We start from the raw sequence: 22438 nt of genomic DNA on the forward strand, positions 1-22438 counted from the left end.
TTTGGTAGCATTCCCAAGGGTTCCCCCATTCTCTCTTCCATTCGGATCCAGAGTGGTAAGGACCCTCCCTTGTAACCTCTTTCCCTATTTTATTTAGAAAAAAAAAAAAAAAAAAAAAAAAAGAAAAAAAAAAAAAGAAAAAAAAGAAGAAGGTCATGATCATCACATTTCCAAATATTCCATGTAAAAACCGTAACAAATTAACGTCAATGCTATTCAAGTTCTCCAAACTTGTCCACTTGTACTAACGTTCTCCAAAGTTCTCTAAAGATAAGTTTAGGGCCGCTAAAAGAAATGTTATCATTTGTAAGACTTGGGGCTTAGAATGAGTGTTAGTTTGATTTTTGTAGTGTACGTGGGTATTCCCTCTTGTGCTTTTTTGTTGGCTTCGATCTATTGATGAGTTTGTATAGGGGTATTTGGCTTTAACTCTGCTAAGGTTTCTTGTAAATAGATACATTGTGGATAATGAAAGTTATACATTCATCAAAGAAAACAACATAGGGAAATTATAAAATACTTTTTTGAGTAGACATCTCATTTCAATTTACTCATTGGTTTAAAAACTCACTCTTTAAAGTTTTTGAAAATTTTCATTTATGACATTCCGTCCAAAAGCATTTATAATTGCTGACGTTAATGACATGCCAGCATTTTTGCTATGTTAGTTTAAAAAATTATTTTATTAAAAGGTCGAAATATAAAAAAAAAAAGATAAGAGGTGGTCTTGCCACCTCACCACCCCCGCAAGGGTTGTCGCGTGAGCCATCCCTATGCTTCGGGTGGCCAAGCAAGCCAAACCTTTGTTTAGGATGGCCGCATAAGCCACCCCTGCTTGAGGTGGCTCACGCGTTCACCCTCAAGCAGTGCAGGACAATGGGTGGCTACCTGCTTCCTTGCAGGTATTTCTCCCTCTCTTTTTTTTCAAGATTTTAATTTTTTTTAATAAAATAAAAAATATTTTTAAAAAATTTATGTGGCAAAAATTTTGAATGCCATATATATATATATATTAACTCATAAAATTATGAAATCAACTACAACTCACAAAATCAACCTAAACGTTTTTCTATACCCTTAATTTCTAGTAAATTTGTTGGCAATGCTCAAAACCGTCCGAGAAGCCAATAAGACTCCGTAACCCAGACTTTTTTGGGCTCCAGTCAATTTTTTAGGAGTAACTTGGAGGCTTTAATAATATGTGTGTGTGTATATATATATATATATGAATGACTGATTTTTTGTGGAAAAGCATATGGGAAAAACAATTTGCGTATGAATTTGTACCGAAAGCAAAAACAAGAACAAACCCATCAAAATTTGCTTCCAAATGAGGCCAAAAGCTCTAAAATTTTATTATGAGCACAAGATACAAAAGTTAGGCATGTCAATTCATGATGTTGGGGTGTCATTTGCACCGCTTGTTGAATCTACCACTCTATGGTAGCACATAGACAAAAATAAAATGGCCAATAATACCAATCAAGCTCTTTTTTATGCTACAATTTCTCTTTCGAGGATATACTAATAAAGTATATGGGATATTTTAAGAAGTGAACATATTTCTTAGTAGCAGGGGCCTAGAAAAAAAATAGAAAAAGTGACTTCATTATATTTCTGACAAGGAACAGGACCTATATATCACAAGAATATATTTTTTAATTATGAAGATAATTCTAAAAAGATAGATTGCCTATCTTTACTTCAATCTCTGGCAATATACGATCAATGGGACTAACTCGAACTCGTTGGTAAAATAAGAATAGCCCCTACATTCAAAGCTCCCTTAGAGATCAATTCCTTCCACAACCTGTTAGAAGTAGGGATTCATGGTTATAACCACAAAGACTTTAATAACTAGAGCAAGGGAAGTAAAACTAGCTAGATTTCTAACTAAAAGAAAGAAAACCTAGTTACCTTGTAGTTATAAAGAATAATCTCATCGTTTTTTTTATGTTTATCATTCAAATCTTCCATAATGAAATCATTCTGAATTGGTTGAGGCAGCTACATAAAGTACAAGAAAAGCTTCATATTAGATAACAATGAAAAAATAACAATATAAAACAACTAAAAAATTCAATATATATATATATATATATATATATATATATGTTGGATCGGAGATTATTGGGAATCAATATGCAAAACCGAAAAGGGAAAAAAAAAATTACTTGTTTCCGCTGTATTATGTAAAGATCAGGTTTTTTCTCAACGAGTATACCTTTTTTCAGGAACTCCTTCAATGTTACTGAAAACCACTCAAACAATATTAAAAAGAAAAAAGAAAGTACTTTCTTTCACATGAGAATCTTGAATTCCATCTTTGTTTATAATTTGATCGAATTACCTTCTATTTCCTCCTGCAGTTCAAAAAGTATAACATGATATTAACTCATTAAACAAGTCTCTCTTTAAACTTGAAAAAAAAGTAACTAAGAACAGTAAAAAGAAACTCAATCAAAAAGGATATGTTCAACTTTACCACACATTTGCAATTGACTTCATTAAGGATATCTATAAGTTGAAAGTCGTCAATTGTTCTCATGTGAAACCATCCCATAATGGTACTCTTTATATCCTAAACCATAATAAAAATCCAAAATTGTACCACAAGATCAGTTTTCTCCTATAATGCAAATGAAAGACAGTGAATAAAATGAGTATATATGTTACTGTAGCATTTTACCTTCCCTATATAATTTTTACGGGGTCCAAACTTAAGTCGACGAATGCAAATCCCTGGAGCATAATAGCTCAAAACCTACAAAGGTAATAACATAAACAATAATCAAGTACGTAATAGATTCCCGTAAGTTTCTATCTTTTGTATAAATTTACCCTTTAAGTTATTCATCTCACCCGTAGTGTTAGAACAAGACTTTCAAATCGTATTGCGCCTAGATGATAAAAGAAATGTGAAGGATGAGACGTAATCGTCAAATCTTCTGATGAACATGATTCGAACATATCATTTGGTAGTAACTACAAGAAACATTAATGGTAACCACAGGTAATATTCACAATGCCAAAAATGTATAACACTAGATTTCGCATTAGCTATAGATACCTTGATCTCATCTTCAAACTGCAAGTACATAACGATAGTCCGCTGAATAAATCAAACATTAATGTTATAGAAGTGCTAAAAACTATAATATGTAGCAAATTGATTTGAACAATAATTTTTTGAGCTTACTGGGACTGGAATAGGTTTCAAATGTTCCAAAATATCAATTAACATATGTATAACTTGATCTTGAGTAGGATATGAGACTTTGTTGTCAGCAGGAGTTATTGACACTATGTCAAGACAAAAGTAAGAATTCAATTGAACTTTCCACACTTTTTCTAATTAAAAAAAAAAAAAAAAAAAGGACTGATTAAGTATACTCAAATATCTTTCTACTAATCGCACTCCCTTCCTTGTAGAAATCTCAAATATGATTTCTCTTGGAACCATCTCCTTACTCAGTGCTGTGAGAAAATAGAAAAAAACACATAATCAATTAAAATGTTTTTTAGAAACAAATCCGTGCTCTTTTATCTCATATCAAATGAATAAAACACAAAACAATATTGAATTGAAATATTTAAAAAAGTAATAAATTAAAAAAAGCAAAAAACAAAAAAAAAAGGTTGGCTCACATACCCATATTAATCCAACACAGGATTTTTTGTGCGAATCCGTCTTCATCTGACAAGAGATACTTGAGACGCTCTAAGGAAATGCTGGTTGTTTTAGACAAATAAGGTTTAAAGGGCCCAAACATTTGGTCCCAAGTAAAGCGACATAGCTTAGGATCTAATTCTGTGGCACAAATATCATTTTTGTACATTCTCACAGATTCCATCAAAGAGTTGGAAAATACATTAGCTCGTCGATGTGTCCAATAGACTTGGATACACTTCTCGTCAATGATTTGCTTACAACGTTCAATAATGTTCCGTAATTCCTTTGAAGTTATTGTATATACCGGATCTACAAGCTTTTGATACAATGCGACACAACCAAGTTGAACCACAACAGGTAGCCATTCTCTTTCCTGTAAGTCAAATAAAGCTAATTCGAGTACTCTTGCCTCAGCCTCCACTATATTAGGTTTTTCATTTTTTGCCCCAGCCTTTCTCATCGTGCAATTTTCAATTTTTAAAGCTTTTGCACGTCGTAAAAGATGTATGCCACGATGGTCAAAGATGGCATATCCCATGAAAACGTGTTGTTCTGAAATACTTGCATGTGTGTTAAGTTTAAATTTTTGCGTCATTGTTGGAGGTGACCATCTTACAAATTTAACTTTGGAAGGACGTTCTGAAAATAAATAAATCAATAAATAAATAATAATTATTGTACTCAAATTATGAAGAAATAGGAGATCCAATTTGCATTTTTCAAATAAAGATATCAAACAACACATTGCATATTTTTTTTTTATCCTTTTTTGCGCCAATGTAAAGAAATTTAATTTTCTGAAAGGAAAATATTGCTACAAAAAATTAAAGTGGGAAATTTTTAGAAGGACGGACAAATAATTAGTTGTAGTTAATGTATTGTTGGATCAACTTCCCAAACAATCTGTCTTATACCAACTTCTTGTCATAACCGTAGCCTATAAATCTCTTTGGAAAACGATAAATTATACCTGACGGAAGTATGGAGTCTCTTTTAAGGCTGTTGTTTGCCAGTGCCTTTCTGTAATGAAATGCTGTTGCAATGACTGTCTGGATGAATCGGCTAACCCTGTGAATCTGTTTTAGTGTTAAAAACAAAAAAACATTGTACGACGTTAAATCTTCTGCAGAGCTCAATTGAAAACATTTATAGAATGATGCGTATGGGGTATCACTATATTTACACCAATAAGAAGTACAACGAGAAGAACTCAATCGAAAACACAGAATGACATGTTGAAAGGTTTGATTTGAGTTGGGTTTTTCCAAAGGGAAAATCTTAATCTGCAAAAAGGGGACAAATTTGAAGCAATCGGCGTTACGTTTGTGAAGAAACTGTTTGAGTACGACGGTTAATAGACTCATGAATTTTATTAAAAGGAATAGTACCCAAAAAACGACGATTAGGCGCCGGGCAGAGAATCAAATACCTCCTCTTTCATGTTGGTTCTGGGGAGCCGTCGAGGTTCGTTTTCTGAAGCAAATTACTGAAATTAGGTTTTGGTATTTCAAGGCATTTTTTTGCCTTGCAGTTTTTTCCTTTTTTAAGGGAGAAATTGTAGGGATACCACTTGCCCCGTCGAAACAAAACCACACAGTCACGCGGGCGATCAATTTTTTTTTTATTTTATATATATATATTTGATATTTTCGTTCTCCAAATTTTTTTTTTTAAAAAAAAAATACATAAAGATCAAGGTGACCAAATTTAATTTATTTTTTTAAAAAAAAATATATATTGTTTTTTTATAATAAAGTTTCTTGTTTTTTTGAGAAATTAAAAGTTTTCGGTAATGAAAGGACCTTTATGCCCTTCAAACTTTTCTAAAATTCCAAAAGTACCATTCATTTTTTTTTTTTTTTACAAAGTGACCCACGTGTTAGCCTTTCCAAGAGAAATCATATTTGGGATTTAATTTCTATGGCGAAGGGGTTGTGAGTAGTAGTAGTAATATATATATATATATATATATATATATATATATATATATTTTTTTTTTTTTTTGACATGTCCACACAAGAGAAGAAAAGGAAAGGAAATTTGAATTAATGACCTTCGCTTCATGAAATGTGATGACTATATATATATATATTTTGACATGTCCACATAAAAGAATGAAAGGAAATTTGAACTAATAACCTTCGCTTCATGAAATGTGATCACTATATATATATATATATATATATATATTTTGACATGTCCACACAAGAGAAGGAAAGGAAATTTGAATTAATAACCTTCGCTTCATGAAATGTAATCACTAGCTGATTGAGCTACCATTTAGAGATTAGGAGAAAGATGTTTGCGTATGCTTACTCATATTGTGTCCTTTTTTTTTTTTAAAACAAAAAAGAAAATAGTTAAAGAGAGGAAGTTCTATTGAATTCTTACTTTTGTCTTGTTGCAGTGTCAATAACTCCGGCCAACAACAAAGCCTCATATTCTACTCAAAATCAAGTCCTACATATTTTGATTGATATTTTGGAACATTTGGAACCTATTCCAATCCCAATAAGCTTGAAAAATTATTGTTGAAATCAATTTGCTACATATTATAGTTTTTAGTGCTTGTATAACATTAATGTTTGATTTATTTAGCGGACTATAATTATGTACTTGCAGTTTGAAGCTGAGATCAAGGTATGTAAAACTCATGTGTTTGTTTTTTTAGATTCTTTAAGTTGCATGCTGATGTCCTACATTGTTATTTATTTGGTAAAATGTAAAAATTAATCCAATGATTATGAAGAAGAGAGCTAGCTAATTAGAAGACTTTGGTGAGAGCGACGGTTGTACAAAAAAACTGTAGTTTTATGCATTTTTATGGTAGTTGGTCACTTAAAAATGCTAAACATTGGAAATATGGATCATTTTTGACATTATAAATATTACCTGTGGCCACCATTGTTTCTTGCAGTTACTGTCAACTGATTTGTTTGAATCATGTTCATCAGAAGATTTGACGATTAGGTCCTATCCTCCAACTTTCTACTATCAGCTAGGTGCAATACGGTTAGGAAGTCTTGTTGTAACACTACCAGTGAGATGAATAACTAAAAGTGGAAATTTATACAAAAGATAAAAACTTAGGGGAATCTATTACTTGTTGCATAATCTGATTAATGTTTAGGTTCTTACCTTTGTGGGTTTTGAGCTATTTTGCTTTGGGTCTTTCCATTCATCCGCTTAATTTTGGACCCCGTAACATTTTTATGGGGAAGGTAAAATGCTACTATAACTCATTTTGTTCATTTACTGTGCAATAATTTTAAATTCAAATTATGACCTGATATAATAATCTTTCAGTTGCATTTGGACAACACTAATCTTGTGGTACAATGTTGAATATTTATTATTGTTTGGGATAAATTCTACTCAACCCGATTCAAGGAGGAGATGGACATTTAACAACTACTTCAGATAAATCAGAAAATTGGGATAGGACTCATGGTCCAATCAAATAAGAAGAATTATCAGATCATAAGTCTAAGAAGATATCCAATTGGAAGTCTAATAAATGATTAAAGTCCAATTAGAACTCTGACAGCAATTCTAGATTAACAAGGAGCAGGAGTCCTAATCCAGATTTGACTCCACTTCTTTGCCTATAAATAGGCCTATACCCCAGGTATAAACTAAGACTCAGTTTTTATGCATAAAGCATTATTTTTCTTACATAAGCTAATTTAGGCATCGGAGCGGGACCCCCGGAAAGGTCCCTAGTTTTTGTTGTTTTGCAGAATTATTGAGAAGCGTGAAGAACATCAGAAGAACGTGCAGATTCACACCATACCGAAAACTGTACCAATAGTTTGGCGCCATCTGTGGGAAACGATTATTCGTTCCTCATAAAAGAAAAAGAAGATCTAGCATGGTAGTGAACACACGTTCCGGAAGCCAGACCAACCGAGAGCCCATAGTCTGAATGGAGCCAGTTATTCAGAATAATCCGTAGCCTCCACCGAACCCTCCCCCGGGAGGTGGAGATCAAGATCGCATAGCAGCAGATACTGAGATTTATGCTTTTCGCGCATTTACTGATGCACAGGTAATGCACATTGTTACTGGTGTTACTGCTTGTGTGTTCTTATATTTAGTTTTCTATCTACACCATTCTGACTTGAAGTTGCATTTACGCCTCACTTTCTATCCTCTATATTCGGTTTCAAGTTCAGCTATCATTATGTGCAATTCTGAATTGCGGTTCATCTGTAGGGTTTTTAAATACTTCAAAGTTTGAGAAAGCCAAACACGACTTGTAAAATGACTGAATCTATCTTTCAATGGTTCACTAAAATTCGTTTTCAGGAAGTTTTTGAGAAGTTTGTATTTTTTGTACTTTTGATTTTATCAAGAAAACTTGTTGAGATTATGAGAATATTTTATTCAGCCTATTCCTTGATGCGTTCAACTATGCCATTGCAACCAACATGGATGTATTGAATTTGAGTATAGGTGGACCTGGTTACTTGGATCTCCCGTTTGTGGAGAAGGTAAGATGATGTTGGCTTGTTATGTCTCGCTGACTTGATAAGGTTGGATCTAATAGGTTTATAAAAAAAAAAAAAAGAGAGAAAATGTATTACTTTCCCCACCACATTCTCGAAGAGCACCAGAGGGGTTCCAGGGCAAGAATTCAAAAAGGGTGTGTTGTTCTTTTGTCCCACATCTACCACCAGATGCCAAAACTGATCACCCAACTGATAATTGACCCTCTGAGCTGATGAGCTCTCCAAAGGCATACCCACGTCCAACGACCCATTCACCCCCAAACCTTTCCTTTCACTGTTACCTCCTGAACCAATGTCAGAAACAATACACGATGAACTCCCCTGTATCATCAGCTCGCTCTCCTACTTATTTGCTGCATAGTTTATTTACTCTGTTTGGGGTAATATGGACTCCATAATTTATTTATTAGCTCATAACCCGTGCTATGCACGGGATTCTTCCTTATAATTTAGTTTTATAATAATAATAAATAAAAAATTGGAAGAAGAGAAGTATAGAAAATATAGATAAAAAATGAGAACTGAAAAATACTAATATAATATAATAGGGACAAAAATTTCTTATAAACTGGTTTGTAGGAAATTTTTTATAACTCACATTTAAAAAATACATGTATCCTTTAAACATGAAAGAAGTACATGTTATTTTATTAATGCTATTAAAAAAGCATGTACTATTTAAATAACACGTGCTTCTCACATGCCAAAGGACACATGTCAATCTTATATGTGGATTGTAAGAAATTTCCTACAAACCGGTTTGTAGGAAATTTATGTCCATATAATAGTGTTATCTTTTTTGTATTACACAAAGTAATAAAAAACTACTCAATAAACATAATACGCTAAAAAAATCATCATACTCCGTACAAAAAACAACCATAGGAAACTCTCTCTTACCATCATTTTCTTGAATTTAGTGTAAAATTTACAAAAGATAAAATAAGCAATTTGAATGAAAAATAATATATTAATTACATTAAAAAAAAAAAGGAAAAAAAAAAAAGAGGAGAGGAAACGAAATAAGAGAACCATAGAAAATATAAATAAAAAGAAAAAAAAAATACTAATAGAATAAAGTAGAGTTTTCTTTCCCATATGCTTTTCCGGTTCATATGAAACCTTAAAAATCAATATTGTCTATCAATTACGCACATTAACAATGTGCATTATACAAAGAAAAAAAAAATTCAGTGAACAATTTAAATTAAAAAATTGTCATACCTCGTACTCAAAACAAAAATTAATGTAAACTCTCCCTCTCCATAGTTTTTTTTGAATTCAATGTAAAATTTAGAAAAGAAAAAAGAAAAAAGAAATAGAAAGAAAGCAATTTGAACAAAAAAATAATATAAATTAAGAAATAGGGACAAAAAAAAATGTAAAGAAAAAACAAAATCATAGAAAATAAAGTTAAAAAAAAAATGTAAAATGATAACCACTAATATAATAGAAAATAACTATTTTTTTTATATACTTTTTCTAGCTCCAAAGAAATTTATAGGTATAGGAAGAAACTACAGTCAGATAGATATTTTTTAATTCGACCATCATTCTTATATATAGTGTAAAAGAAACTACTTCTTCAACAAAAATAAAAAAATAACATAAATTATCAATGGAAAAATAAGGATAGAAAATCAAATCAGAAAAACAGAAACACATAAAATAAATACAAACATATTATTTACAATTTTATTGAACACAGCCCCAACAAACTTGAAAAGCAAACTAAAAAAAAAAAAGGCTATAGCAGTATTACAAACAAAAATGTTCCAATAATAGCAAAAACTTTGTTCTCTTTGCTTTGAGCACCACTCTCCGGTAATGTAAACAACATTGTAGTTTTGCATAGCCACAAACCATTACTTCTCTATATATTTATTTGAGAAAGCGAGAGATATTAGAGTGACTTTTGACATTTCCTAAAGAAAAAAAAAAAAACTGACGTTTGACTCTTTGAGGTTTAGTTTGTAACGGATATTTAGTGGAAGGGAAAGCGGTGTTGGAGTAAAAGATTTTACTTAAAGGAAGAGAGAGATGTAGAAATTAGTGAGAATTTAATGACAACAAAATTAAATGTTTCAATTCATTTTATATTCAATGGAAGAGATTTGATTAGGAATATTAAACGCACCGTTTATTTCACTTGAAATACATTGAGCAATTCAATTTAACTTCTTCTTTTTTTATTTTTTCTTTTTTTTTTCTAGGTTTACTTCAAGGAATAGAAAGAGGTAGAAATTAGTGAGAATTTAATGACAAAAAAAAATTTGACGTTTCTATTCATATTTTATTCAATATAAGAGAGTTAATTAGTCATATTAAATGCACTGTTTATTTTACTTGAAATACACAGACCGGTTTAGTTTTACTTAAATTACCAGTTTTTAACTCAAATGATCGGTTCAATGTTTAAAAAGTATGGATTCATACCACGTGTCCTAATTCTATGACAACTCTAAGTTGGAACTCGGCTTTTATATATATATATATATATATATATATATATATATATATATATATATGATATGTTAGCAATTCAATTTTACCTTTTTTTTTTTTTCTTTTTTTTTTTCTTTTTTTTTCTTTCTAGATTTACTTAAAGGAATAGAAAGAGGTAAAAATTAGTGAGAATTTAATGACAAAAAAAATTTGACGTTTCTATTCATTTTTTATTCAATATAAGAGAGTTAATTAGTCATATTAAATGCACCGTTTATTTTACTTGAAATACACATACCGGTTTAGTTTTACTTAAATTACCAGTTTTTTACTCAAATGACCGGTTCAATGTTTAAAAAGTATGGATTCATACCACGTGTCCTAATTCTATGACAACTCTAAGTTGGAACTCGGCTTTTATATATATATATATGATATGTTAGCAATTCAATTTTACCCTTTTTTTTTTTTTTTTTTTTTCTAGATTTACTTAAAGGAATAGAAAGAGGTAGAAATTAGTGAGAATTTAATGACAAAAAAAATTTGACATTTCTATTCATTTTTTATTCAATATAAGAGAGTTAATTAGTTATATTAAATGCACCGTTTATTTTACTTGAAATACACATACCGGTTTAGTTTTACTTAAATTACCAGTTTTTTACTCAAATGACCGGTTCAATGTTTAAAAAGTATGGATTCATACCATATATATATATATATATATGATATGTTTCAATAAAAATAAAATCTATATAATTTTGAGCATTAAAAAAAAAATCAAATTTAATGTTTAATTAACACTTTAGTGTTTTAAAAGCATTTATATTCCTTTTGTGCACAATAATCAAATAAAATTTTACCTTTTTTTATTTGAGCATTTATAGCAAAAACTTTGTTCTCTTTGCTTTGAGCACCGCTCTCCGATAATGTAAACAACATTGCAGTTTCTCCATATATTTATTTGAGGAAGCGAGAGATATTAGAGTGACTTTTGACATTTCCTAAAGAAAAAAAAGCTGACGTTTGACTCTTTGAGGTTTAGTTTGTAACGGATATTTAGTGGGAGGGGAAGCGGTGTTAGAGTAAAAGATTTTACTTAAAGGAAGAGAGAGAGGTAGAAATTAGTGAGAATTTAATGACAACAAAATTAAATGTTTCTATTAATTTTCTATTCAATGGAAGAGATTTAATTAAGAATATTAAACACACCGTTTATTTCACTTTAAAAAGTATGGATTCATACCACGTGTCCTAATTCTATGCCAACTCTAAGTTGGAACTCGGCTTTTATATATATATATATGATATGTTTCAATAAAAATAAAATCCATATAATTTTGAGCATTAAAAAGAAAAAATTCAAATTTAATGCTTAATTAACTCTTTAGTGTTTTAAAAGCATTTATATTCCTTTTGTACACAATAATCAAATAAAATTTTGCCTTTTTTGATTTTTAAAAGCAGAATAACACGTACAAAAAATAAGTGAAAATCGTAAAAATCACATAAAAGAAAAACAAATATCCCATAAAACATTTAAATGAATTAATACATAAGACCCTTATTTTTAGTTTAATTCATATATAAATTAAAACATGTTAAAATATTTGTTCCCATAGGTATAGTTTATAATGAAAATAAGTATGAAGAAGAAAAATAGCAAGAAGAAAACCACGATTTTAATTATCAAAATATAAAATAGAAAATTAGCAGGAATTTTTTTTAATGTCGATGTGATACCTATTATATTTCAATCCTATATAATTTTGAACATTCGAAAAAGCAAATGAACAAAAAAAAATCTCATAAATATTCAAATGAAGAATTGTTCAACCACAAATTTCACAAACAAAATGGAAACATATTTAGATTTCAACCAAAAATATAAAAATACCAAAGAGTCATACTTATATCATTAATTGAGAGAGAGAGAGAGAGGCTACTTGTATAATTAATAGAGAGAGAGAGATTAAATAGACCGGTTCAATTTTATTTAAAAGACCGGTTCAGTATTTAAAGGACCGGTTTAGTCACTAAAAAATATGGGTTCATGCCACGTGTCACTATTCTATGCCATACTAAGGAAGAACTCGGCTTTTATATATATATATGATATATGATTACCAGTGAAAAACTTAAAGAATCATATCATCTTAATCATCTATTATAAACTTGTTATTTTCAACATAGCCTGTTATGTGTTAACATAATACCTGTGCAGTTACTTTCTTCCATCACGATGCTAGTACTACCTGATATTCACAAATTATGTTTTGGTTGCTAGATTATTTTTGTCACAATCACCCTTTTTCCACTTTAAAATAGGTTAATGTTGCTTTGTTCTCTAGGTTTGGGAAATAACAGCACATAACATAATTATGTTTTCGGCTATCGGAAATGATGGACCACTTTATGGTACTTTAAACAATCCAGCAGACCAAAGTGATGTCATTGGTGTTGGTGGCACTGACTACAGTGATCACATAGCCTGATTTTCTTCACATGGCATGAGTACTTGGGAGATTCCTCATGGGTACACTAATCATTCATTTCATAGAGCTGAAATTTGTCCAGAGATTGGATTTTTTCTTTCTTTCTTTTGGTTGTTAAAATATATATTTCTGCTTCTTATTTCCTTTATTTCTTTGTGTGGGTTGTCTGTCTATATCCGTCTCTTTTGGCAATACTAAAGGTGCTTGGGAAGTTTATTGGTAAATCTATCTTGGGTTCTACTCTACATGGTTGTGAGTAGTATATCTTCTGGTTACTTATCAAAAGTAGTATATCTTCTGGTTATGGTGGAATCTATACTGTTAAGTATACAAAATCAAGACTGGGTCGCTCCATCTTGTCTTTTATGTATAAAGACCGGGGTTGCGTTTATCTAAACATAGACTTGCTCCTGAACCCAAAACCTAAAAACCTATGAACCTATGTCCTTGAACGTAGTCTTTTATGATTCTCTTAATGTTAGCCATTCCTTGTCCAAAAATCATTTTGGTTTCTTCCCTTCCCCTCACTCCTACCCCTCTGGATTATTGAGTAACGTGACAGTACATGCAGAGCAGATCTTGCAAATTATGCAAGCAAAAGTTAAATTTGTGAAAGTTGTGTGGATTCCATTTTTTCTCTAAATTGCTTGCTGTCTTAGTTTCTAATTGTTGGCGTGAAGTTGTACATCTATACTTATAATCTTCTTTAAAATGGAGAGTTATATTGTCACTACAACAATTCATTCTGGCGAACTTAGCTATTGAGTCCTGTACTGCCCCCGTTCTTGACCTTTTCTAATAAAATACTGTATTGTTCTTTTAAGCAAGTTTCTTTGGTTTATGTAATCCGACCACTTAGTTTTCCAATGGTAAACCAGTTCAGAGTCCTTGCTTTTTCATAGAAGATACTCATTGTGCCATTCCATTTACCTTTTTAAGCTGATACTGATGATTCTTACTATATCTTGTTGGTCCTTTGTCCTCCGTACTTCTCTTAACAAGGCTTTCAATTTCATATTTGAATTCAGTTTACTTCATCCCTGTACATGCATTTTTATGGCATTCAAAGCTTTTAACTATGTAAGTTGTGTATTTACGGTTATGGTCGTGTGGAGCCAGATGTTGTTGCATATGGACGGGAACTTATGGGTTCCAAAATCTGTACTGGTTGTAGAAGTTTATCAGGCACTAGTGTGGCTAGTCTTGTGGTTGCTGGTGTTGTATGCTTGCTTGTTAGCATCATCCCTTAAAGCAGTCGGAAAGATATTTTAAATCCAGCAAGCATGAAACAAGCATTGGTCGAGGGAGCTGCGAAGCTTTCAGGCCCCAATATGTATGAGTAGGGTGCAGGCAGAGTTGATCTGTAAGCTTTCCTATTTAGCTGCACCCTTGGTTTTATGCAAAGATTTAGTTTCTGAGTTATTGTTGTTGGTGTTTTCAATGTTATCATCAGTATCTTTTTGACTTTCTGTCTTAAGTTCTAATTTTTAACATTCGTCAGGTTAGAATCATTCGAAATCCTTAAGAACTACCAACCACGGGCAAGAATCTTTCCCGGTGTTCTGGATTTTACAGATTGCCCTTATTCCTGGCCTTTTTGTTGTCAACCACTTTATGCAGGTGCCATGCCTGTTATCTTTAATGCCACTATTCTGAATGGGATGGGTGTAATTGGCTATGTTGAAAGCCCCACATGGCATCCTTCCAATGATGAAGGGAATCTTTTAAGCATTCACTTTACTTATTCGGAGGTCATTTGGCCTTGGACTGGTTATTTAGCGCTTCACATGCAAATTAAGGAAGAAGGCTCCCAATTTCTGGAGAGATTGAAGGCAGTGTCACTCTTCAGGTGCACAGTCTTCCAGGTCAAGGAGAGAATGGCCATCGGATAAGCACATGTGTGCTTCATTTGAAGTTAAAAGTGGTTCCAACTCCAGCAAGATCAAAATGTGTTTTGTGGGACCAGTTCCACAGTATTAAGTATCCTCCTGGTTATATTCCAAGAGACTCTCTGGATGTTCGTAACGACATTCTTGACTGGCATGGAGATCACCTGCATGAAAATTTTCATATTATGTTCAACATGTTGCGAGACGCTGGATACTTGTTGAAACTCTTGGTTCTCCTCTTAGATGCTTTGATGCTCGACAGTACAGGACACTTCTGCTGGTAGATCTTGAAGATGAGTACTTCGAGGAGGAGATTGAAAAACTGAGGGATGATGTTATTAGCAGCGGATTGGGGCTGGCTGTATTTGCTGAGTGATATAATGTTGACACAATGGTTAAAATGAGATTCTTTGATGATAACACACGTAGCTGGTGGACTCCAGTGACTGGAGGTGCAAATATTCCAGCGCTTAATGATCTTTTGGCTCCATTCGAGATTGCTTTTGGAGATAAGATTCTAAACGGTGATTTTTCTATTGACGGTGAGCAGAGTCGATAGATGGTTGTTTTCAAAATTAGATGGCAGTTTACAAATAATACGAATATTAATGGAACAACATAAATTTCCCCTAAATGTGATGTAAATTGTGGGAGTGAGGATTGAGCGCTGAGGCTTCAACATTGACGGTAAGTTCTGTTTCTTTTGGGTGCATACAAGAAGTGCATCAAAGTTGGTGAAACTGGAAGGTTAACAGAGAAAAAAATATTAATTAGGAAGATAATAATGTAGTTCATTTTCATATGAATTATGATCTTTCTCAAATTGTTTGTTCGAATTTGAGAGAATTCAGGCAAGTGATTGTGAGACTCACTTAACTTGATAAAAATTGGGTTACCTAAGCGCTTATTTAGTTAAGTAGATCTCATCAGTGGTTTCTCACTAGACTTAACAATTTGAGTTATCGTGTCAACCCATTTAGTTGGCGTGTCAATCCATCGGGTTAGCGTGTCAACCCATTTAACTAATTTGGTAAAAAATGTGTAATTATCGGATCATAAATATGTTACAAACGGGTTAATGGGTCATAAACGTGTCATAAATAGGTTGGTGGGTTATAAACGGGTCATAATTGTGTCATAAACGGGTTGACGGGTCATAAACGGGTTATAGCCTAAACGCAAACCCTATATATTCGTGTCGTGTTCGAGTCGGATTTGCGGGTCGTGTCAAAATTGTCAAGCCTATTTCTCACAATCACCTGTCCGAATTTTCTAAAATTCGTACAAATAATTTGAAAGGATCCTGGTCTGCTTATAAAGGAACATATTTCAAATCGTGACTTAAATAAAAAGCTAATGTATGCTACCAATAATACTAATTAATCTCTTGATGCTACAATTTTCTTTTGGGCACAAATACGACGTTTTTGAAGATAACTAAAAGTAGCATACTCGGAGTCTCATCAATGAAATCCTACGTATGTAACTATTCACAAGTTTTTTTGATAAGTACGTATGTAACTATTCACAAGAATAGCAAACAAAGATATAGTTGTTTGTTCTTAAAACACTAAAAATCAAGGCTTTTGTTTACTTTAAAAAAAAAACACTGAGTATCTCTTGAAGAGGTCATGTAAAATCACGGAGGCCTTCATTAGTATGGTACTGCAGCCCTAGGAGTTAAATTCTTTTTAGATCCCAATTAATTAGCAGAAAAATAAATTGTTTACGACAAGAATAAATGTTAATATTGGACGTTACTAAGAGGAACAATGAGTAATTCTACATGTGATATAAATGTCTATCAAGTGTCCATCAAATAATGAGGTGACTTTTAAAATCAATATTCTCATCATTTGATGGACACTTGATGGACATTTATATCACATGTAGAATTACTTAAGAATAATGGAGGATATCATAGCAATCTTGCCACTACAAAATAAGGTTGCACTACATGAGAAATGAAGCTTACAGTTGGAGTCAAAACCAATCTACCAAACAAATTCAAAAGAAGAAATAATAAAGTAAAAAATCAATCTCTCATGGCAGGGCTGTTGCGATTAGTTTAAGTAATTCAGTTGGAACTTTCAATAATAAAATTCAATATATTCTCTATCCCCCATTATGAGGCCCTTACATTCAACATCATGTGCTTAATCATAACCCTTGGTACTAACATGTGTTTTGTCTTAATTATTACACATGCTTAAAGGGGCACACCAAGCATGTATAAAGAGGCTCTAAGAAACATAATGAATGTGAGTGATTTTGAATACGAATTAATAGCCACAATATGAAATAAATCAATGCAAATACATAAATTACCTCTTTTAAAATTGCACAATATATCCTAATTAATAGCCACAATATGAAATAAGTCAATGCAAATACATAAATTATCTCTTTTAAAATAACACAATATATCCACAATAGTAAAGTAAATTAAAATTTAAGAGGTTTCTCTTTTTTTTTGTTCATAACTTACATTGCCCAACTTAAGAACCCAAAAAGTGAATGACCCTTAGAAAAAAATTTCTTCCACAACCTGTTAGAAGTAGGGATTCATGGTTATAACCACAAAAACTTTAATAACTAACCTAAGGGAAGTAAAACTAGATTTCTACCTAAGAGAAAGAAAACCTGGTTACCTTGTAGTTATAAAGCTCATCATCTTTCTCATGTGCACCCTTCAAATATCTGATTTTGAAATCCTTTGGAGGATTTTCGGCGGACATCTACATAAAGTACAAGAAAAACTTCATATTACATAACAATGAAAAACTAAGTTCATAATTTTATTTTATTTTCAATTTTTTATTGTTGGATCAGAGAGAATTGCGAATCAATATGCTACACTGAAAAGAGAAAAAATAAATTACCTTCGCCACATTTTTTGTGTAATGCTTGGGTTTGGTCTCAATAATTAGTCCTTTTTTCACAAATTCCTTTAATGTTACTGAAAACCACTCAAACAATATTAAAAAAAAGGAAAAAAAAAAAGAAAAGAACTTTCTTTCATAGGAGAATCTTGAATTCCATCTTTGTTTGTAAGTTAATCAAATTACCTTCTACATCCTCCTGCAAACCAATAAGTATAACATGATATTAACTCATTAAAAAAGTATATCCTTAAAGACAAAAGAAAGTAACTAAGAACCGTAAAAAGAAACTGATTCAAAAAAGACGTTAAACTTTACCACACATTTGCAATCGACTTCATTAAGGATATCTATAATTTGAAATTCGGCACTTGATAGAAGGTAAATCCATCCCAAAATGGCGCTCCTTATATCCTAAATATTCAACATTGTACCACAAGATTAATTTTTTCCTAATGCAAATGAAAGATTATTATACTAGGTCGTAAGTTGAATTTAAAATCATTGCAAAGCAAGTGAACAAAATGAGTTATAGTAGCATTTTACCTTCCCCGTAAAAATTATACGGGGTCCAAAATTAAGGTGACGAATGGAAAGACCTGGAGCAAAATAGCTCAGAACCTACAACGGTAAGAACCTAAACATTAATCAAATTATGCAACAAGTAATAGATTCCCCTAAGTTTCTATCTTTTGTATAAATTTCCAATTTTACTTATTCATCTCACCCGTAGTGTTACAACAAGACTTCTTAACCGTATTGCACCTAGCTGATAGTAGAAAGCTGGCGGATAGGACCGAAGCGTCAAATCTTTTGATAAACATGATTCAAACAAATCATTTGGCACCAACTGCAAGAAACAATGGTGGCCTCAAGTAATATGTATAATGTCAAAAATGATCCATATTTCCCATGTTTATCATTTTTAAGTGACCAACTACCATAATATCCTAAATGCATAACACTACGTGTTTTTGTACAACCGTCACTCTCACCAAAGCCTCCTAATTAGCTAGCTCTCTTCTTCATAATCATTGGATTAATTGATACATTTTACCAAATAACAATGTAGGACCTAATTATTGACATGCAACTTAAAGAAGCTAAAAAAACAAACACACGAGTTATACATACCTTGATCTCAGCTTCAAACCGCAAGTACATAGTTATAGTCCGCTAAATAAATCAAACATTAATGTTATAAAAGCACTAAAAACTATAATATGAAGCAAATTGATTTCAACAATAATTTTTCAAGCTTACTGGGATTGGAATAGGTTCCAAATGTTCCAAAATATCAATCAACATATGTATGACTTGATTTTGAGAAGAATATGAGGCTTTGTTGTTGGCAGGAGTTATTGACACTGCAACAAGACAAAAGTAAAAATTCAATTTAATGAACTTCTCTCTTTCACTATTTTCTTTTTTCTTTTTCTTTTTTAAGAAAAAAAAAAAAGAAACAAAAAAGGACAGGATATGAGCAAGCATACTCAAATATCTTTCTTCTAATTGCAACCCCTTCACTGCAGAAATCTCAAATATGATTTCTCTTGGAATACTCTCCTTATTCAGTGCTATGTGAAAAAAATATATATATATATATCAATTAAAATGAATTTTAGAAATAAATTCGTGCTCTTTTATCTCATATCAAATGAGTAAAAACACAAAAACAATATTGAATTAAATTATTTTAGAAAAAATGTTGGCTCACGTACCCATATTAATCCAACTCATGATTTTTTGAGCAAATCCATCTTCATCTGACAAGAGATACTTCCAACGCTCTTGAGAAGTGTTAGCTGTTTTAGACAAATAAGGCTTAAAGGGGCCAAACATTTGGTCCCAGATAAAGCGACATAGTGCAAGATCTAATTTCGTGGAACAAATATCATTTTTGTATCTTTTGGCAGATTCCATCAAAGAGTTGGCTACGACATTAGCCCGTCGATGTGTCCAATAGACTTGGATATGGTTCTCATCAATGATATGCATACAACGTTCAATAACGTTCTGTAATTCCTCTGAATTTACTGTGTATAGTGGACTAATGCCTGCAAGCTTCTGAGACAAAAAGGTACAACCAAGTTGAACCACGCCAGGTAGCCATCCTCTTTCCTGTAAGTCAAATAAAGCTAATTCTAGCACTCTTGCCTCAGCCTCCAATATCTTGAGATTTTTGTTTTTTTCCCCAGCCTTCACAATAGTGTTATTTTCAATTCTAATAACTTTTGCACGTCGTAGAAGATGTATACCAAGATGGTCAAAGAGGACATATCTCAAGAAAATGTGTTGTTTTGAAATACTTGCATGTGTGTCAAGTTTAAATTTTTGCATCATTGTTGGAGGTGACCATCTTACAAATTTAACTTTGGAAGGACGTTCTGAAAAAATAATAATAATTATTATTATTATTGAACTCAAATTATGAAGAAATAGTAGATCCAATTTGCATTTTTCAAATAAAGACATCACACAAGACATTGCATTTTTTTTTTTTTATCCTTTTTGTGCCAAAGTAAAGAAATTTAATTTTCGGAAAGGAAAATATTGCTACAAAAAATTAAAGTTGAAAAATTTTAAAAGGACGGACAAATAATTAGCTGGAGATAAAGTACCCTTGATCAGACTACAGATGAAATATAATTGAATGTAGTTAATGTGTTGTTGGATCGACTTCCCAAACAGTTCATAAAAAAAAAAAAAAAATACCGACTTCTTGTCATAACCGTAGCATATAAATCTCTTTGGAAAAGGATAAATTATACCTGACGGAAGTATGGAGTCTCTTTTAAGGCTGTTGTTTGCCAGTGCCTTTCTGTAATGAAATGCTGTTGCAATGACTGTCTGGATGAATCGGCTAACCTTGTGAATCTGTTTTAGTGTTAAAAACAAAAGACATTGTACGACGTTAAATCTTCTGCAGAGCTCAATTGAAAACATATATAGAATGATACGTATGGAGTATCACTATATTTACACCAATAAGAAGTGCAACGAGAAGAACTCAATCGGCGTTACGTTTGTGAAGAAACTGTTTGAGTACGACGGTTAATAGACTCATGAATTTTATTACACGGAAGGAATAGAACCCAAAAAACGACTTCCTAATAATGATTAGGCAGAGAATCAAATACCTCCTCTTTCATGTTATTGTTGGGTCTGGAGTGCCGTCGAGGTTCGTTTTCTGAAGCAAAGTAGGTTTTGGTATTTCAAGGTTTTTAGCCTTGCAGTTTTTTTTTTTTTAATATATATATTGGAAATTAAAAAAAAAAAAAAAAAAAAAAAAAAAAAAAAAAAAAGAACAAAAAAGGATAGAAATTGTAGGGGTACCGGGTACTACTTGCCATGTCGAAACACAAACACACGGGGGCTAAATTTTTTTTTATATTTGAAATTTTCGATCTCCATCCATCTCGCAGTGCCGCTCTCACCCTCTCGTTCTCCATTTTGAGCTCGTTTAGGAAGGAAAATTACTATTTTTTTTTTAAATTTTTTTTTTTTTTTTTTTTTTTTTTATAATTACATCACTGATCTTTGGAATTGGCCTAAATTACAAATCAGTTCATGTGGTACAAAAAAATTATAGAGGGTCATCTGATAAACTATAATTACGAATCATTCCCTAAATCCGTTTTCTGTCCACCAAATTAATTGATTCTGTTAGTTTGTCACATCATACTTAATAAAAAATTGACACGTGACTACCCTAGGCCCTGGGTGTAACACCCCATATTTTAATATATTAATATCTTAAAATATGATATAAGATTTAATAATAAGAAAAAAAAATAAATATGAATATAAACAACCATTTATTAAGTTTTTATAGTTTTAGTTTAATAAAAGTTCAAAAGGACTTTAAATTTTAGAATAACGAAAATAAGGTCAAACGAACTCCGTTTTGATCGATTCAAAAGCCAGAACGTTTGTCTTGAAGTCCTTTATCTACCTTTCAAATTTTATAATTTTTTGACTTCGTTAAAAGTACGAAAATACCCGCAAAAATAATTACCCCTGTTTTGAATGAAAATTAACATTAATAATTTGTGAGCCAATTTTATTTGTTTAAGAACCCAGCCCACATATTTGAAAGAAACCCAGTCCAATTTTTGATGCCCAGCCCACACATACACACGTTAAAACAGTTTACATGCCTTAACTTGCGCACAAAGAGGACCTCGACGTTGCCTTATCCCTTTGCTGTGATCACCCAACGCCATGTGCAGCTTCCCCCATTCCCCAATCTGCAAGGATTCATCCAACTTGCTACCCACGCCGGCTTCCTCAAGCGTTGGATCAAATTTAACTCAAATAGATCCCAAACATCCATAGATTCTATAAAACGAGAAGAGCACCCCTCAGTTCACGCACACCTTCTTCTTCTTCTTCTTCCCTCAAGCTCTCTCTCTCTTGGCTGCATCTTCTTCTACAACAACCCATGAGCTCCTCTTCAATTCACGCATCATCTTGTTCTCTCTGTTTTTCCCTTTCGGCCAAGCAACAAAAATGGCTGAAATTAAACTTTCTTCCCTCTTCT

General features: G+C 32.0%; 2 protein-coding genes and 1 pseudogene across 3 annotated transcripts; 1 reads left to right on the forward strand and 2 right to left on the reverse strand.

Moving 5' to 3' along the window:
- Positions 1-1343: 1343 nt before the first annotated feature.
- On the reverse strand, positions 1344-5212 carry LOC133857914 (uncharacterized). Of its 2 annotated transcripts, none has more exons than XM_062293300.1 (12): positions 5103-5212; positions 4644-4749; positions 3653-4312; positions 3394-3477; positions 3200-3303; positions 3071-3112; positions 2863-2985; positions 2690-2764; positions 2486-2581; positions 2175-2363; positions 1918-2007; positions 1344-1810 (listed from the first exon to the last, which is right to left on the reverse strand). In XM_062293300.1, exons 1-10 carry the CDS (start codon positions 5112-5114, stop codon positions 2331-2333), a joined length of 1335 nt encoding a protein of 444 aa, XP_062149284.1. In that variant the 5' UTR covers positions 5115-5212; the 3' UTR covers positions 1344-1810; positions 1918-2007; positions 2175-2330. The 2 variants fall into 2 exon arrangements, with proteins under 2 accessions (XP_062149284.1, XP_062149285.1); XM_062293301.1 differs by having other exon boundaries at positions 5062-5183.
- A 1071-nt stretch (positions 5213-6283) lies between these two features.
- On the forward strand, positions 6284-15572 carry LOC133857542 (subtilisin-like protease SBT6.1; annotated as a pseudogene).
- Positions 15573-17537: 1965 nt separating this feature from the next.
- LOC133857543 (uncharacterized) lies at positions 17538-21109 on the reverse strand. The gene is made up of 12 exons (XM_062292807.1): positions 21036-21109; positions 20667-20772; positions 19617-20282; positions 19389-19472; positions 19159-19262; positions 19030-19071; positions 18623-18745; positions 18442-18516; positions 18082-18094; positions 17896-17972; positions 17665-17751; positions 17538-17561 (listed from the first exon to the last, which is right to left on the reverse strand). Exons 1-12 carry the CDS (start codon positions 21045-21047, stop codon positions 17538-17540), a joined length of 1413 nt encoding a protein of 470 aa, XP_062148791.1. The 5' UTR covers positions 21048-21109.
- Between the last annotated feature and the right edge of the window lie 1329 nt (positions 21110-22438).

Source organism: Alnus glutinosa, chromosome 14 (genome assembly GCF_958979055.1).
Source record: "Alnus glutinosa chromosome 14, dhAlnGlut1.1, whole genome shotgun sequence".
NCBI lineage: Eukaryota > Viridiplantae > Streptophyta > Magnoliopsida > Fagales > Betulaceae > Alnus > Alnus glutinosa.

Bases quoted from the DNA above. Each gene is read 5' to 3' on its own strand.
- LOC133857914 (XM_062293300.1), bottom strand. The intron at 4,313-4,643 runs GTATAATTTATC...ATTTATTTTCAG, and splicing joins AGACTCCATACTTCCGTCAG to AACGTCCTTCCAAAGTTAAA. The intron at 2,765-2,862 runs GTGAGATGAATA...TTACCTTTGTAG, and splicing joins GTCTTGTTCTAACACTACGG to GTTTTGAGCTATTATGCTCC.
- LOC133857543 (XM_062292807.1), bottom strand. The intron at 18,746-19,029 runs GTATGTATAACT...TGTTTCTTGCAG, and splicing joins GGTTTGAAGCTGAGATCAAG to TTGGTGCCAAATGATTTGTT. The intron at 18,517-18,622 runs GTGAGATGAATA...TTACCGTTGTAG, and splicing joins GTCTTGTTGTAACACTACGG to GTTCTGAGCTATTTTGCTCC.